The 17633-nt window shown below is 40.4% G+C and overlaps 2 protein-coding genes across 3 annotated transcripts in view; both read right to left on the bottom strand.

Annotated features, from left to right (window-relative positions):
- LOC120796455 (formin-2) overlaps window positions 1-5677 on the bottom strand; it is a 38606-nt gene extending 32929 nt beyond the window's left edge. For both annotated transcript variants that reach the window (XM_040139326.1, XM_040139325.1), the window contains exons 1-2: window positions 5296-5677; window positions 1661-3929 (exon numbers count right to left, since the gene is read on the bottom strand). In XM_040139326.1, coding sequence (XP_039995260.1) covers window positions 1661-3884 — 2224 coding nt within the window. In that variant the 5' untranslated portion in view covers window positions 3885-3929; window positions 5296-5677. The remainder of the gene's footprint in view (window positions 1-1660; window positions 3930-5295) is intronic.
- Window positions 5678-7089: 1412 nt separating this feature from the next.
- Window positions 7090-11017, bottom strand: chrm3a (cholinergic receptor, muscarinic 3a). The gene has a single exon (XM_040139327.1). The coding sequence runs from the start codon at window positions 11000-11002 to the stop codon at window positions 9050-9052; it is 1953 nt and encodes a 650-aa protein (XP_039995261.1). The 5' UTR covers window positions 11003-11017; the 3' UTR covers window positions 7090-9049.
- Window positions 11018-17633: the final 6616 nt, after the last annotated feature.

Genomic DNA, 17633 nt, shown 5'->3' with positions numbered 1-17633 from the left:
AATGGAATCAGAGAATGGCATCACCGTGGGTGGGTGACAATGTTGTCATTCAGTCCTCTGATTTATGAGCACAGGCACAGACAGTGGAGAGCAGCTGAGCTCTTGAAAGGCACCATAACAGAAAGGACAACAGAGTGGCATTGTTTAATTAGAAGGCAGCATTTGTTCTGACAACACTCCTCAACGAAGAACCCCAACTGTTTAATCATGGTTTTCATGAGCTATTGTACTTTTAAATCATAACTTTAGTACTCCCGCTGTGACAATTTGTATAATGTGATCATTTGTAAGTCTTTAGAAATAAATCACTACACAATTACCTTACTCATTAAACAATACCATTGCATAATCTCAAATGAGGATGGGGCTTGGAGCAAAACTAATTTGAGTCACATCCGGCCCATTGGGGGGAAGAAGCCACAGTAGGAAGAAAGGATAAACTACAGTATCTAAAATAGTTTAAGGGAAGGATTCTTTGTTTTCCCCTGATACACTGCTTGGTCAGGAAAGGTTGCTTTTGTGAGAATCAATAAAATATATGACGATAATCTACTACATTAAAGGGCAAGTCTAACGATATTGTATATTTCTCTCATTGTCAACAAATCCCATGAAAAGACCAAGACCAACAATGTATTGGTCCTACTATTCTACTAGGACTTGAATTAACTAAAGCCAAATAAAGGTTATTCCTCTGAGCTATAGATCTCCATTGTTGTCAAAAACACTATGAAAAAACACATCAATGCAATGAGTGACATGTTCCTTCATTACTGTGATCAACAGCACTGTTATTTGGCTTTATTTTCCCACATATGCAATCTACATCTGAAAAGAGTCCCCAACAAATGCAAAATTCACTCCTGTTGGAGTAACACCTCCTGAGAGCTACAGTGCCCTGGTGTTGTAGGAAATTACTTAGGGTTTTTTTTTTTGTCAGTTTTGTTTTTAAAGGGGTTTGGAGCTGAGTGTCAAAGACAGGCTGAGACAGTCGGAAGGTATCGAGAGAGGGACTAACATATTGCTGGTTGTGGACTTTTTTATAGGATTTGTTGACTATTAGAAAATTATATAATATCACCATTCTTATACTTTATGTGCAGTCTATATTTGAATTCACGCGAATGGGCAACCCATTAGCTGAATGGTTAGGGCACATACCAATTGGATACAAATGTCCTGGGTAGGAAGTCCCTGGTTCAACAGCTGGCCGGATGGACTGTTTACTCTCTAATCTCTCCCCTTGTTTCCTGTTTATCACCACTTTCACTATCTAATACTGGCGTAAAAAATTCCCCAAAATATTTATAATAATAAATTAATGCAACTACTACAATATAATATGCGCTTTAGCTAACAGTATGTAAATGGCAGTTTTGATGCATATTGTAGGGCTGTGACATAAACCTGCCAGATGTCTTAAGTCTGGAGGACTATTTTATTCTTAATCCTTTCTTCTCTACCGCTTCACTTATTACTTCCTCTGAGACCGGTATGGTATTGGTAATGGATTATGGGGTTATTTTACATAATCAGGCACTAATCAGTGAAGAGGCCACACCAACTGTCTAATCTATGTCTCATTAACAGTCCGTTATACCTGTCCTGACTGAGTTTATGCGTGACAACAGTTCAGTCCCCTGTTTCATGTGTGACTCACCAGAGAAGATATCTAGGTAGGGTGAAGTAGTGGAGGTCTGCCGTCCATAATGTGCTCTCCTGGAGCCCAGTGTCCAGTAAGTCCCACCCATGTGGCTCTTCTCTGGTGTCTCCTGCTCTGGGAATTTAGCCCCACCACCATGCTTTCCTCTTTGCTCGTCCAGCTCTGGGGACCAGTCTGAAGACACACTGAGAGGCCCACCGATGGAGCAGGACCTCTGCTTGCGCCTCCTAAATACCTGGGCCCCGCTGGATTCCACTGAAGCAACAGTGCCATCCGTTCTCCTGGGCACATGGGGGCTGGTAATAGGGGAGCCAATTGGAGAAGTGAGCTGCCTGGTGGTGGTCTTAACATAGGAGGGGTGGACTGGAGGATAGAGTTTGACAGTGGAGGAGGAGCTGGAGGATGTCCGTCTAGGTTGAGAAACAGAGGGGCTGTCTGTTGTTAGTTGGTTAATAGACATACTACTCTTCCTCCTTTTCAGGGACAGGAAGAGCCGTCTCCCATTTTCATCTTCCTCGTCCCTCTCCATAGACAGGTCCATGCTGCTTGCACTTTTGTGAGCCCCGATTGGCCCGGCTCCTGCCACCATGGGATCCAAGCAAACACATGGCACGCATGTGTTTTTCCTCTGTGCACCCCGATTACCTTGACACTGATGTGAGTGAAGAAACGGGTTGTCCAGGTCTTCCTGGGTCTCCTCAGCACTCTCATACGAGGTGGTGGTGGCTGTAGTGTCAGGGAAGCTATACGTGCTGTTAGTCTTTGGGAAAAGGCTGCCACTGCTTCTCTCTGTGTCTGCAGCTGAAGATGGGGGACCACTCTCACTCGGAGACCCTGGACCAGAGGAATGTCTTGATATGGGCATATCACAGCTTTCATTGTCTAATTTCTCACACTCAGTGATTATTTCCTGACCCACACTTCCACTAACAACTTCCTTATCCAGATTAAACAGCTGGTGAGATATTACCTTCTTAAGGGCTTTGTTCCCCTCAGAGGTGGAGCCTTCAGGTAAGTAGCCAGTTACCATTTCCAGTACCCTGTCACTGGCCACACATTGGTTTCTAATGGCCTGCTGGATATCAGTGAGCAGGTCTTCATTTTCAGCTGCTGCTGAGTGAAAACTGTAGAGGTCAGCATCCGACGCCGAACTTGTCTTCCGGCCAATCTCATCTACCATAGATTGGTGACTCTCTGTGGTCAAACAGTGTAGATCGCCCTCGACATCTGATAGCATCCCCATCTCATCAGCTGACGGGGTCACCTCTGGACAGGGATTGAGCCCTGCTTTTCCAAAGTGTGCTGACCTCCCATCTTCCATCATGTCATCCTTTGGCAACCCTTTCACCTTGGATAAACTCTTCCTGATCTTCATGCTAGAAAACACAGAACCCTTTGACTCTGACTTTGATTTCTTCTTACCATTATGTTCTCCTCCTCCTTTACCTATCTTGCTATAGGACTTTTTAGATTTTTTGTCCACTTCCCTCTCATCAGCGTCAGCTTCACCATCACAGAAGACATCCCCTGCTGCTCCACCACTTCCTCCTCCTTTCCTCTGCTTTGCCTCTTGGTTCCCCATGTTCCTGAGCAGCCGGACACCCCTGGCTAACAGGCCATGCTGCTGAGGTCGAGGCTGGGCATGCTGGGCCTCCTGGGCTGCTATTGATGCTGGTCCTCTGTTGGTCAGTGCCTTTTCAGAGCTGCCTAATCCCTGCTGTCTGCTCACCACCGTTAAAGGCAGCTGTGAGGATGATGCTGCCTCCCCCAGCGCCACTGATGCTGATGATGAAAGGAGGAGGAGACTGGCACTGACAGCCGCAGGCTCGCTACCACTCACTGCTTGCTCTCCCTCCCTCCCCTGCACAGCCTCTCTCACTCTCTGATCCTTCCTCTCTTTTTGCCCCTCCTTTCTATCTCCATATACTCCTGCATGCTCGGCTGTCTTGCATAACGGGCTGCTGGTTGAGCGAGCAAGCTGCTGATGCTTCGGAGAGCGCTGCCCTTGTCCATTTTCAACTGAAGGGGAAAGAAATTGATTCGGATGCTGCTGGCAATCCTCTAAAATGCTATTTTGTTGCTGGTGTTGATTAAGGAGTGAGTGCTGTTGTTTACGGAGGATGTTGGTAACGCTGCTCTTCCTCCTTCCTTTGAAAGTGGTAGTAAAGAAACTCTCTTTCAGAAAGGGCACTTGGGTCTCCACTGTCTTAATAGTCTGCATCCTGACCACTGTGGTGTCATCCAGAGGGGAGATGATCTACACAGGCTGAAGTAAAGAGAAAAGAACAAGTTAAAAATCACACTGACTCATTTTAGCAGAGGGAAGGCATTCTGTTCTCAGTGGAGTCATGAGGTGAAAGCTGAAAAAAAGTGCAAACTGGTTTATGTCTCCTGTTACTATGCAGTGTGTTCACTTTTTGTGTATAGCGATCATAAACTGTTTATCTTGTATTGATTGTTCCTTGAAATTCAAAAAAAAAAAAAAAAAAAAAAAAGGTGGGGGTTTCAGACTGTATTTTATAATGATTTCCAAATGTATTTATTTCCCCTCATTAGAATTTATGTTTCCATTACTTATATAAGTGTTTTGATTTCTCTGACACAGACATCTGGATTGATCTAGGAAAACCTAGATTGACAGAACAACAGAAACAAAGTTGAATTACCATTGTGACATATAAAAAATGTAAAGCTGAAATGATTAGTTGATTAATCAATTAGTCAATCTAGAGAAAATTAAAGGGAATATAAAGCTGAATATCTTTGGGTTTTGTAAAGCTAATGGGCTCTGGAAACTTATGATGGTCATTTTTCACTATTTTCTATCTAATCTATTTTATAGATCCAACCAGCAATCGATTAATTGAGAAAATAATCTTCAGATTTATCCATAATGAAAATAGTTGTGATTTTCAAGACTAACATAATTTTATAACAAGTATTAATTAAAATCATATTATAGAAAATCAGTCTCATGCCAAAATTGATAGTTTTTTCTCAAATTACCAATTGTTCATCTGCACTTATATTGCACATATTGTATCTACATTTAATGACATACATTATATATTACTGCAAAACATTGCATTTACAGACATATCTTAGAGATAATAGTGGACATTTAATTCTGTATGTGTGTGTGTGTGGGCCTGCCTATGGGTGTGGTACAGTCACAGTCAAGGCTTTTAACACTAATTATAATGATTGCCACCCCTTTCTTACTCAAAGAGATAAAAGTCTGTGGTTTAAATGCAAATTCCGTGGTTTTTAACTAATTACACACACACACACAAATAAATAGATAAATAAACAAAATAAATGATATATGCATTCCCCGAAATAAGGACCCTAATTAAAACAAAAAAACATTTACCAGAAGTTACCAGCCAACACTTGCGTTTGTATTTGTCCAAACACTTAATAAGTGATTAAAGTTTCCCTCTTCTTGAGTACTTCAGAACATGTTGTCGTCTGTTCTTGGTAAAACCAACACACTTTATGTAATCACTTTGCAGCATGAGCCAAATTTGCAAAATATGTAGTCAAATTTAAATATATGAAATAGAGAAAAAACAGTAGAAAAGCTTCTTGAATTTTTCATAAAACTTTACATCATAAATAAGTCTACTTGCCTGAATGGTAGATTTTCCTCAGTGGTTCAGCATTGACTGGAGAAAACAAGACAAATGGGCGTTTGTCTTTGCCTATGAGTTGCTCCTTAGCCATGGGTCACATGAAGTTGATATTTTCCTCATCACATGTCTAGTCTACTTGGCCATCTACCATTAACACTGTCAGACACTCCCCTCACTAACTTTATCAGGCCACATCATGGGAACATACAGAACTGTGCAAAAGTCAAAGACCTCTCTTGTGTTTATTCAGTTTCTGGTTAAAATCAGGCACTCAGTACTAAAGTTACTGTAGTGTCAGACAATGATGAGGGTAATATGTAACAACAACAAAAAATCACACAAATGCTTCCACCTCCATGCGTAATGTTAAGTCAGTCAGTATTTTTCTACTTTTGGTTGGGAGCACTCTGATGCCACTTTTAAGTCCATCCCTCCAATTAACAAATGACTTTCAGCTGTCTCCTCCCAACAAAAGCTGTCACCATACATGTCTGTGAGCTTACTTTTTACAGGTTTCTGATCAGAGATACACTGGATACACTATTATAATAGTATGATTCAATTACATAAACGATTGTTTAAGTCAAAGAAAAAAAGAAGAAAAAGAAAATATTTTATTTTTTTTATAGCTGAAGATCAGAGCAACATTCACAAATAATGGGAGTTGTAATAATTGTGCTAGAGCTGGCAGTGATCTGCAACCATCACAACCACGGACAGCATTTATCTTTCCCTCAAATCTGAGCAGGTTCCATGTGTAACCCAACATATTAATCCAGGAAACTCAGTGAGCCTACTTTTTGGAACAGGTCATTAGACACCTGGTTCTTGGAGTAAAGGTTGAATGGATGAGCCTTATTTCTTCAACTCTCGAACCCATGTCTACAACTATTGGTGAAGCATGGTGGAAAATCACTGAACATTGTATAATAAAAGAGTTTGGAGTTATTGATTTGGTTTGGAGTGAGGCATCCTGAATGCTCATAAATATGAATGAATTTAAATATATCATGCTATGCCCTCTGTTTGAGTGGCAGGAAATTAATTCCACAGCTTTATAATGACCCTGCTACAGTAATAAGGTCATACTTATCAAAAACGCTGCTGGTGGTCTCAAAAGAACGGACTGGCAACTGCAGGGTCTAGATTTCAATATGACTATGTTTGCCATTTTTTTGGCAAACATAATACGGAAATAATTAAGGCCACAATAACAACAGGGAAGATATTCAAATACATCCTTACAGGCATAATATTGTACAGTTGGTGTAGAGGTTTGTGGCATCATTTGGTGGCACTTAAATTAAAATAACTTGCACTTAATGGACTGTGACAGTGAAAAAAGTATCAATTACCCCCCCCCAACACACACACACACACACACACACATGTCTATAGTTAATAATGACTCACAACAGTACTGACTTTTTCTAGCACTAACATACCAAATTTGCAAAATATAAAAAACATGGAGGCACTCGCCCAGCCATCATTACCTACTGCTGAAGTTCCTTAAACTGGTCTGTTGGCTGCTCAGGGGCTGCAGTACAAAACTGGTCTCAGATGTAAATTTGTAATAATGTCAATGTGTGGCAGGAAAATACTGCCACACATCGGCAATACTCAGCAAAAAACAACATTTAAAAACAAAACAAAACAAAACAAAAAACATTAATTCATTCATTATTGCGCATGAATCTGCCCTGGGAAAATAAAGTTAAAAATACTTTAAAACATTCATGACATGACTTGTGACACAAAAAATAGATAATTTTCTGTCAAAAAGTTTTTTGTTTGTTTATTGACTTAAAATATGAGTATGATTGACATACTTGAAATGTAACAAAATGTTTGTGTTCACCATTTTGGTAGTTTACATTCCCGATACTTAAGTACAAAAATCTCATATTTTGATCAAGAGTGTATTGTGACACTGGAGCACATTGTGTTGAAAGCAGACAAAGTATCCACTGTTGACAGGCATGGGATATTTTTTAACATCTCTTTTGCATACAGCACATAAGTCATACCATAATATATGACCACTGTATCCAACATAATCAAATCTACTCATTCTTCAGTATGCCAGTTGTCAAGATACAGTTTAACCTTTGCCTCAAATACTTTTGCACAATATTTATACTGAAAGATTTGGGTGCAGCAACAATGTAAAACATCTACTTAAGATAAAAATAACATTATGTGCATTACACAGAAAAATTAAAATAAATCCTTGCCTTAGCTGGCATCTTAATGTTGACTTTTGTTGGTATGTTGATGTTCGCACACTTTCTATAAAGAAACACCTGATGTACTGTAGACCAAGACAGGTATCAATTCTATTTACAAATCAATTGCTGTAAGTCTTATTAATAATTTCAAAGAAAAAATACTTCACCCATATGAAATTTAAAAAAATCAGATGATGATAGAAAGTTAAATATTGTACCTTTCAATGACTGTGGTGATTCTTTTTTACATGCCAAATAGATATTCTAAATCTAAATTTAATAACTATAAGCTAATTCATGAAACCAAAAGGCTTAAAGTATGCATAACGTCTGCACAATTATGATTGTGCAGCAGTCCAGGCAATGTGCCTGGACAACAGGTCTTTCTCAAGCCACTAGAGGCTGCCATTGTTCTACTATATCAAAGATGGGTAGCCTTTTACAAAGAGTTTCTTAGATGTTTCATTTTGTAGAAATTTAAATGATAGTGTAAAATCAAAACACACATCTTTATAAACAGATATCTTTGTGTGTGCAACCAATCATTGTGTATCAAGTCAGAAACATCCAAATGTACACAAACAGAATATTGTCATTGTATAATCAATACTCTTAACAGAAAACCGCAAGTACATAAAACACAACCAATGTACTTATTGTCTCCACCATAAAAACCACAACAATCACATTGAACACAACAGCAGTTCACTGACTGTGGTGCCACACAAAATATTCACAATTCAGTTCATCAGAAGAATTATTATCAGACTGGCTCAAAATCTCAGGAATATCTAGAAAACCAAAGATGAATATCACAAAAATAACATGTCTCTGTTGACGAAAAGTAAAGACAGAATTTAAGAACTTTTTATACTCCATCGGACACAGTAAAGTTATATCCATGTAGAAAGGCAATGTACACAAGTTCTGATAAAAACACATGCCAGTCAAGAGGATGGCAGGTCTAACCAGGACAACATAGAAGCCCATGAACACAAAATAGTTTTTGTCTTGGCTTTCAGTGATGTATTACAGATACATAGTTTTGTTTGAAATGTAAAACCACTCCGCACATTACAGATCTAGCTAACCACAGAGAGAAATGATAAGAAATGTGAATCCCCAACTGTGTTACAAAGATATCCTTTCCCATTGTGTCAATTGCACTTTAATTATTCTCCTGCAGTGCATCTTAAAGCCCTTTTCTATTCCACTCAGTTCATTTTCTCTTAGCTGTACTAGGTTCTTCAAGGATAGAGGGAAAGGTTCATCTCTGGACCTCACCTTTTACAACCTTTCATGCAGACACACAGCTTTGTTAAATGGATGCACCAACACAAACACACACCTGAAGACCACCACATAGGATTGCTGTGTTTGTCATACCAGCAGAGAAACACATTAAGGATCTCTAAGTAAAGAAACTCCAGAGAAACAACTACATGGATGCTTCTTCCTTTTCCTTTACCTATGGTAAATCTTTCAATTCTCTGTTATCAACCATCCAAAATTCCTGTCCTTTACGTAGATGATCTAGGAATCCTCCTGTGGAAGACCACTGACTGCCTCTGCTGAAACTGCTGCTTCCTCCTTTTTTTCTGGTCCCAACGACACAACAGTATCATCTTAAAGGTTGTACGGAAAGTTTTGTTGCACAGGGCGTAGCACATAGGGTTGACTGTGCTGTTAACATAGCACAGCCAATACCCTAATGCCCATAGGGTTTCCGGGATGCAATCTTTACAGAAGGCATTGATCAGCACCATGATGTTGTAAGGTGTCCATGTGATGATGAAAGCAAAGAGGATGGCACTGAGAGTTTGAGCTGCCTTCTTCTCCTTCACTAAGGACATGCGCTTCCTCTTGGTGATCTGAGTTCGAGCTCGGGCTGCAAAACGCTTTGCCAGAGCTGCCTCTTTGAAGGACATTGGAACAGAGGGGGATTTAGTGGCTGTGCTCATGGAAGTAATGTCCGTGGCAGTGGTTGTTGAGGGACCATCCAGAGAGCCTTGGTTAGACGTAGCCTGGATGATAGGCATTGACTGAATCTTGCGTGAGCAGAAGCGTTGATGGTAGCTATTTTCTGAACTGTTTGCTCCATCGGGAGAAGTGGCGACAGTGGTGTTGGTAGTGATTGTAGAGAGACTGTCCCGGTTATACTCCGCTCCCCTGAGGGGATCCTCTTCTGAGGCTGCATCCAGATCCTCACATGAGGTAAGTTGGGAGTTGACAGCAGCCTTTATACCAGGCAGGCTGAGAACAATGGAGAAAATAGCATGACTCTGGGAAATCATCTCTCTGCCCCCACAATCCTCGTCCTCTGAAGACCCAGAGTGGTCCAACGAGACTGCAGCATCATTGTTGTTCCAGCTGTCACTGCTGCTCTGATCTGGATCACCTTCCCCATGCCGTGTGCTACCAGGTCTCCAAGAACGAACCCCAGGCCAGCAGTGGAAGCGGCCAACCAGCTCCCGACATGTGCTCTTCCTCTTGGACAACCTGGTCAGCTCGTAGCTGCTGCAACTTCTAGAACTTCCTGTTTGATGGACAAAACGGGTTCTCTCGTCCCCACCATTCCCACCACTTCCTCCTGTCCCACCACGACCCCCCGAACCCTGCAACCCAGCTAATTCTTTTGAACGGTTCTGGGTCTCCTTGTAAATGCGCCAGTAGAGAACACTCATTATGGTCACAGGCAGATAGAAAGCTGCCATGGCTGTGCAGAAGGTTATAGTGGGCTCTGAGAGGAACTGAATGTAGCATTCATCTGAGGGTACTGTCCTTTTACCCTCAAAATACTGCCATAGCAGGATGGCTGGGGCCCACAGAACTAGAGAAACAAACCAGGCAAGGCCGATCATGATCCCAGCTCGCTTAGTGGTCCGTTTGGCCCGGTAGGTCAAAGGCCTGGTGACTGAAAAGTAGCGGTCAAAACTGATGACGAGTAGGTTCATAACTGATGCGTTACTGGCAACATAGTCTATAGCCAGCCATAGATCACAGGCCCAGTTGCCCATGGCCCAGTAGCCCATCACAAGATAAGCTGTGTAAAGGTTCATGGAGATGACCCCTATGATGAGGTCAGCCACAGCCAAGCTCAGCAGGAAGTAGTTATTGACCGTCTTTAGCTGGCGATTAACCTTGAAGGATACCACTACCAGGATGTTGCCGATGATGGTGACAAGTGACAGCATACCTGTCAGCAAGACAATGAGGACAACCTGCCATACAGGGTGGCCACCCAAGGGATCAAGGGCGCTGGATATGTTCCCATTTTGGGATTCTAAGGTGAGGTTTGAGAGTTTGCTGGTGGAAGAGGAATTATCATCCAGGGTATTCACATGAAAAACCAGCCAGGAGACTCCTCCAGTGCCTCCTTGGTGGAGAAGATTGGATTGTGGGTAGGCTCCGGCCGCTGGTGGTGAGGTGTTGGCAGTCAGGAAGAGACCAGGGTCTGTGCTGTTGGAGCTCATTGTTATGTCCTGGCATATTCTGAAGAGAGAGACAGAGGGACAGAAAAAGGAAGTTGGAAGGTACAGAGAGATGGAGGGGAGAGGGACTTGGCACAAAAGAAGGAGTAGAAGGGGGAGATGGACAGAGTGACAGAGAGAGAATTAAATGAGAAAGGACACATGAGTAGTTGATATTCCTATTCATATCCAGTAGGTGAGGCTAGAGACCTATTCTTTGAAGCTATGTGTCTGAAAAGGCTGAAAAGATGTTTGGTTCTTGTCTTGACTGTTAAACAGTCACTCAGAACTTTATTTGCAGACAATCTGTTTGCACACTGTAAATACATTGCAAGCCATATATTAAATTACAGCTTGAAATCAGAATCAGCAAGGATAGACAGCCAACACTTTCAGTGAGAGAGAAGGATTGCCATCAGTACCTGTCAAGACATTTCTCTTACATACAGATAATGTATTTTCCCACATGGCTAGCTAGTCCGTGAAGATGACTGTGTTTGGATTGCACCTTGCATATCATTAGGCCTTAGACAGGGGTTGTTTCCTCCTGTAAGATCAGGTGTGGAGTTAACACGCTGGGGATCTTTATTCAAAATTTAGCCCTGGTGTCAGGTGACAGTCTGTCTGCCAGTCTGTCAGTCAAACACATACAAAGTCAAACAGTTTTCTGGTAATATGTTTTGTAGTTACACTGCTTAAAATCTGTTGATTGATTTATCTAAAATATGCAAATGACAGACAATAGCAAGAAAACAGCAGGTACATTACTTTTTTGCACACAAAGCCAAAGGCTGAAAGAAATTACTAATGTCATTGGAAGGTTATAACATTGTATGGACTTGTATGGGCTTGCAGCATTCTGAAAGAATGGAGGACAAAGGAAATAAATGAATGGAGAAAGCACTGTAAAACTTTATTTTGGCATTTCTTCCTGTCTGAATACAGAGGTTTTTGGTGTCAGTTTGATCATGCAAATTCATGGTGCTAGTTAGGGATGGTTTAAGACATGTAGATAGAGAAATCGATGCAGAGACAAACCTAATGGTGTAACAGAGAGAAAATAGCACTGCAAGAGCAAATAGTGACGCAATCCTGGAGAGTATGAAGGGCTTTTTCTTGTTTGATTGGGAATCACTTCATGGTGGAAACGCAAACAATAAAAAGAGGCTCCTGCTGTTTTTGTCAAAGCAGTTATTGATAATTGGATAATGACGAGGAACTGCCATTTTGCAAAGATGCATGTCCTATTCATTTCAACTTTTGCCATGCAATCATTTATTATCACTATGGTGTTTTGCATTCAGATGTGTGCATGTATATATATGTGTTTGTGTGTCGCAAGCAAAAAAGAGATGCTTAACAACAAATGTAGTAAAGTGAGGAAGATAGGAAGTTTTCTTTTTTTAAAAATGTGCAGTATCAAAGTGCAGTAAATGTCTCTACAGTTACACCACGCAGTCAAGTAGAAAGCAGAGTTGTATAAAACTGAAAAAATCTCATTGTGCATTTTCTTTGGAATATTATGAATATTATCCAAATAACGTGGGAATGGGTATAGCTTAGTTGATTATATTTAATTACCACAAATTTAAAAATGTGTGTTTATTAGGGTGCTCCATTTTCTTAAGATCTGTTTAGAATGGATATGATATACTTTCACAAATATGTACAGTATCTCTCTTAAGTAAGTGTTTAGTAACACTTTCAAATATTGATACGACAGAAATTGCTGCTTTTTTGTGCTTTGACAACTGTAGCAATGAATACACTTCTTTGGATTAATTTAAAATCAGCTGTGGGTGATCGTACGGATTGCAGCACACTATCCTGTGCTTGCTTTCTTTTTACTGCGAAAGCCATCAATGCAGTCTTCTGCTGACGTTTATTACAATAGCTCATTTTAAACCTAACACTAACCTGAGCCATCCTTTGTTAAGGAAACAAACGACCTGTTACCATGGGGATCAGGTTTGAACATCAAACCCCCCCTCTAACCCACCCAAACTGCTGCTTGTGCACACACACCAAACACACACACACACACACACGCACACACACACACACGCACACACACACACACACACACGCACACACACACACACCATTTACACAAATATCCTGACAAATACATGTGCTGACAAACAGATGGAAGCACAGCCATAGCAGTCCCATACTATTTCATCCCACATGGAAAGGTATTTGAAGCTGAGTGCTGCACCTGTGCCTTGACAGAATCTCAGACCTCCCACAGAGCTGTTAAAGAACCCCAGTAGCCAAAAGCAACTCACAGCCGTTTGTGACACTGAGCACACACTGATACTACTATTATCAGGAGGCTCCCTGCTATCCCCACTCTCGACACATATCAACGCGTCCAGACGCATACACAGAGAGCATGCTATGACATTTCACACGTACAGTATATGCTGTTTATGTTACATGAGCATGCACAGTCATATACAGTACATGCATTGTGCATGATGGATGCACACACGTATATGGGGAAAAAAATTAAACCTAGAACTGTATCAAAATACAGTATGTGAAAAACAAAACCGGATGTAGATAAATACAAAAGAAAAATTAAAAAACTCCAAATTGAGTATAAAACAATGCCTGCAAGAACAAATGTAAAGAACTGCAACATTTATTATAGAGAGCAAACTTAAAAAATTCTAAAGAAAACAAAGCCTACTTTTAACTTTTTATGAAGCAAATTCTTCTAAACATGTGAAAGTGAAATGTGTTACTAATGAGTGTTAAACATCTTTTAATTGGCTTACAAGGGCAAAATGTGTCTGTGTGAAGATAAGGGATTAAACAGTAGAGAGATCAATCCTTAATCTGCTACCTCGACTTGCTGTAAACACAGGGGATGGAAAAATTAAATTAGAGAAACAAATGATAAAGTTTTAAAAAAGGAAAGGTGGACAAATAAAATCAAAGTGAAGTGTTTAATATCCTGACTGGGGATCAGAGTCAGGTTTGAACAGGGGAGGAAAGACTGGATCCTATGGGAAAAAAGCCAAATGTCATACTGCCTGTACCTGCTCTTGTCTTATTCTGAGAGTCACAGGATAACTCAGTGGAGGCGAAAGTGGGTCAGAATTCCCTCACATGCAAGGATTTACAGGATACAATACACTGACATGACAATGACAACATTATTAAAATTACTGATAGTGGAAAATGACACTTGTCTAGTTTTGTTTGCAAAAAATATGCAGTATATACCCTATCTGTGTCTATGTATATGTATACTGTTTATTCATGCTCCATTTTCATGCAAAATATTGACTTGACCATGGCAAAAATATTTATACATGTAACAATTAAGCCTTGCTGTTGCCTCAGATTGCAATGGTTAACTACCATAAATTTATATCTGAGGTCCACTGGGAGCAGAAACTGGCTGCAAAACAGAGGGAGAGTGGTTTTGTATTGTTTGTTTTTCCCTAAAATTGAACTGATCAAGCCTTTTCAGATAACAACATCCTTTTCCAACATGGGTGGGCTAACTAAACCTTTGACAACCAACTGCTATTACAGTGAAGCCATTATATTCTCTATCTCTCCAACCCCCAATTAAGCTCTATATCTTAAATTTGACTCCCAGGCACGTAGGTGTGATAGTTTCAGGTACACAGAGATCGATACTCGTTTAATGTGCTGCAACACAATGTGTTCCCTGACATTTTGAAGCATTGTCCCAGCAGGGTTGGACAGTGCAATCCAAGTTGGGTCCAAGGATCCATCTAAACGATTGGGTGACTAATGCATGGCCATTTCAGATTTCTATATTTAGCAACTAATTTAGCAGAGCAGTAATATGGGCAGATAATGTCCAGCAAGGATGAGTCATGTTGACAAAAACTTTTTAATAAAGGTTAAAGCTGCTATAATTCGAAACTTGAGTCACTTTGGTAACCCCTTGAGCACCAAACCATACCTTCAGTTACAGGGATTCTTTTCTACAAATTTTATTTTCCCCATTATTTACATAGGTAGTCAAGGAGGTTTAATCAGCAGTGCTTGTTTTGAAAGAAAATAAAGAATATTGAAAAAAATGCGGCCTTGACTAAAACTTTACAATTTTGTCTCCCATTGCTCATGTAGCACCTTGTGTAATGTGACCTTCTGTGCTGGAGCCAAGTGCAAAGAGACATCTGGAGGTAGACAGGGGTTTTCGGAATTTATAATTGTAAAAACATCTTAGGCATAATCAGCTTGAGCACAAAAAAGGGTTACTGCCAAAAAAAGCAGAACTAGACTCAACCACAAACTCAAAACAAAAAACACCCTGGCTGTACAGGCTGAGAGAAACTAATCAGCAATTGGAGAGCTAGATTGGACTGACAACACTAGAGGTGTGAGGCAGTGGCAATTCCATGAGAGCAACTACAGACTGAATGCATACATATGTAGCTGATCCAGCAGAGGCAAGCAGTCACTCTGTGATTGCCATCACTGGCTGGACAGTGCTGCGTTGTCACGCAATACGCAGATTGCTGCCTATGGCATGAGCACAGACAGCAACTTGAGGAGAGAGTCAGGACTTTACACAGTGATGACCAAGTATGAAAAGCAACAATGCCTTCTGATTAATCTCATAAAGATGTCTTCTTTTGAAAACAATCAGCTAAAACATGTCAATAAAGCCTGTGCTGCCCCTCAGAGCTGGATAAGGGATAACATTCAAAGATGTACCATGCCCTATCCAGGTTGTCCTGAGTGATAAAAGGTGGTGAGGGTGCTTGTTTCGGGGTGAAATGTGATCAGGCAATTTGTGCCACACCACCGACTGCTGCTGCACTTATCAATTTTCATCTATTGAGCGATGCAACCTTGCTGGTAAGCAAAACTTGTAGTAGATCAATTCTTACCCAGACGTTTTATCTTACTTTTGCAAATACTACACCAACAGATGACGTAACCTACAACTGCCCGTGCATTTGCTTAAAGGACGGTATAGTCATCTCTAGAGTAATACAAACAGTACAGTGTTCCCTGTGGATTAAAGGGTCTATATGTAGAATCTATTATTCATTGGATATTGACCAACTTTAAGTTACTAAAATGAGGTGATGCCCCAACAGCTAATAACTTGGGAGCTATAAAACTAAAATCTTCACTCAATATGACCTTAAGTACAGACCAAAAATGATGTATAGAAGCAGAGAAGATGGGTAACATTATAAAAGTAAATCAGTATTTGAAGCACTATCAACCCCTCAACATACTAAAAACATGTGACATAAGTGTCGGTGGTGATACTTTAGAAACAATAGCTAATGTTATGACACTTCATAGTGTCTTTGCATGGTAATTATAGAGTAAATTAAAAATTAAAATAGCGTGTAAACTAATAATAAATTTTATAACTATGAATGACTTTGAACTACATCAGGATTCTAGGCAGTGGCGACACAACATGTGGTGTTTCACGTGCACCACAGAAAGGCTCTGACTTTTGGTAGCCCAAAGAGCAACCACATAAATTTGGGATTTGTTTACTTCTGCATAGGTATGCTGCTATTCAGCACAGGGAGAATGAGCATTTCAAGAAACTTAAATAAGTTCTTATCCTTTGTACACCTACCTGTTTGAAAGCTCTATTTTTCATACAAATAGATAATATATATATAAAATATAAATATAATTTTAAATCATAGTGATCGATTTCATTATTTTTTCCAGCAATTACATCAGAGAGAGGGTGTAAAGAGGTAGCATTTAGTCAAGTAGTGCTGGCCCTGTCCTTCGTAAAAGAAAGGGACTTTGTAGTTGCACAGGATGAGCTAAATCTATCACAAGCTGTTAATGATGGGGCTGCTGCCAGAAGATGGTAGCAATGGTTGTGAAATAGCACAAGGCCATCTGTCATATACTCATTACTGACAAGAACAAGCATTTATTGCATAATTGGCAGGAGATGGACTTGCTGTTCATGTCCATGAGCAACGCTCTAAGTCAACTCAACTCTAAGTTCACAGATTTTCAGACGGGCAAATTTTAACTTAGTGTGTTATTATAGGATTCCTTTACAGTGCCTCCTCTGAACAAAGGCTGCAAAACCGGCAGATGGTGACACAGCTCTCAAAGGACGTCCACCATCGTGGTCTGTCTCAGTGAGAAATATGACAAAGCAAAAGATGGTTTGCTGGACAAGTAATCGCTGGTGGGGCCATGCTGCAAGGCACAATGGTAACAAGACTGATGCCATCAAAATGAGGGCGGGTGTCTGATGGTGGTGGGCGACCACGACCCATTAAAATTCAAACGCAGTTAGGGGAGAAGCTGTGGAGGAGGAGGTAGAGCCAGCTGACGCAGCTCTACCTGCCAGGTGGTACAGATAGTTACAAGATATTCATTTCATTTTTAAAACCGATCTTCTTTAAGTGCTTCCACTCGGTGCATTTCTGTTACCAGTTCAATATCTGACAGGAATTCAGGGAAGAAAAAAAACATTGTGATCTATGAGCTCAAAACTGTAAGCAACTTTACTGAGGAAACTATGCTGTTTTTAACTTAAATATCTTGGGTGAGGCTACTATTATAGATATAATCCTTAAGATTTTCATTAAATCAAATACCATTTTTGATACTATTTATGGTTTGTTTTTTTTCCTGCAAT

This window comes from Xiphias gladius, chromosome 11, assembly GCF_016859285.1.
Source record: "Xiphias gladius isolate SHS-SW01 ecotype Sanya breed wild chromosome 11, ASM1685928v1, whole genome shotgun sequence".
NCBI lineage: Eukaryota > Metazoa > Chordata > Actinopteri > Istiophoriformes > Xiphiidae > Xiphias > Xiphias gladius.
The sequence above is the reverse complement of the archived record's forward strand: the minus strand, read 5'-3'. Positions and strand labels throughout refer to the sequence as shown.

Bases quoted from the DNA above. Each gene is read 5' to 3' on its own strand.
- chrm3a (XM_040139327.1), bottom strand. From the start codon at position 11,002: ATGAGCTCCAACAGCACAGACCCTGGTCTCTTCCTGACTGCCAACACC.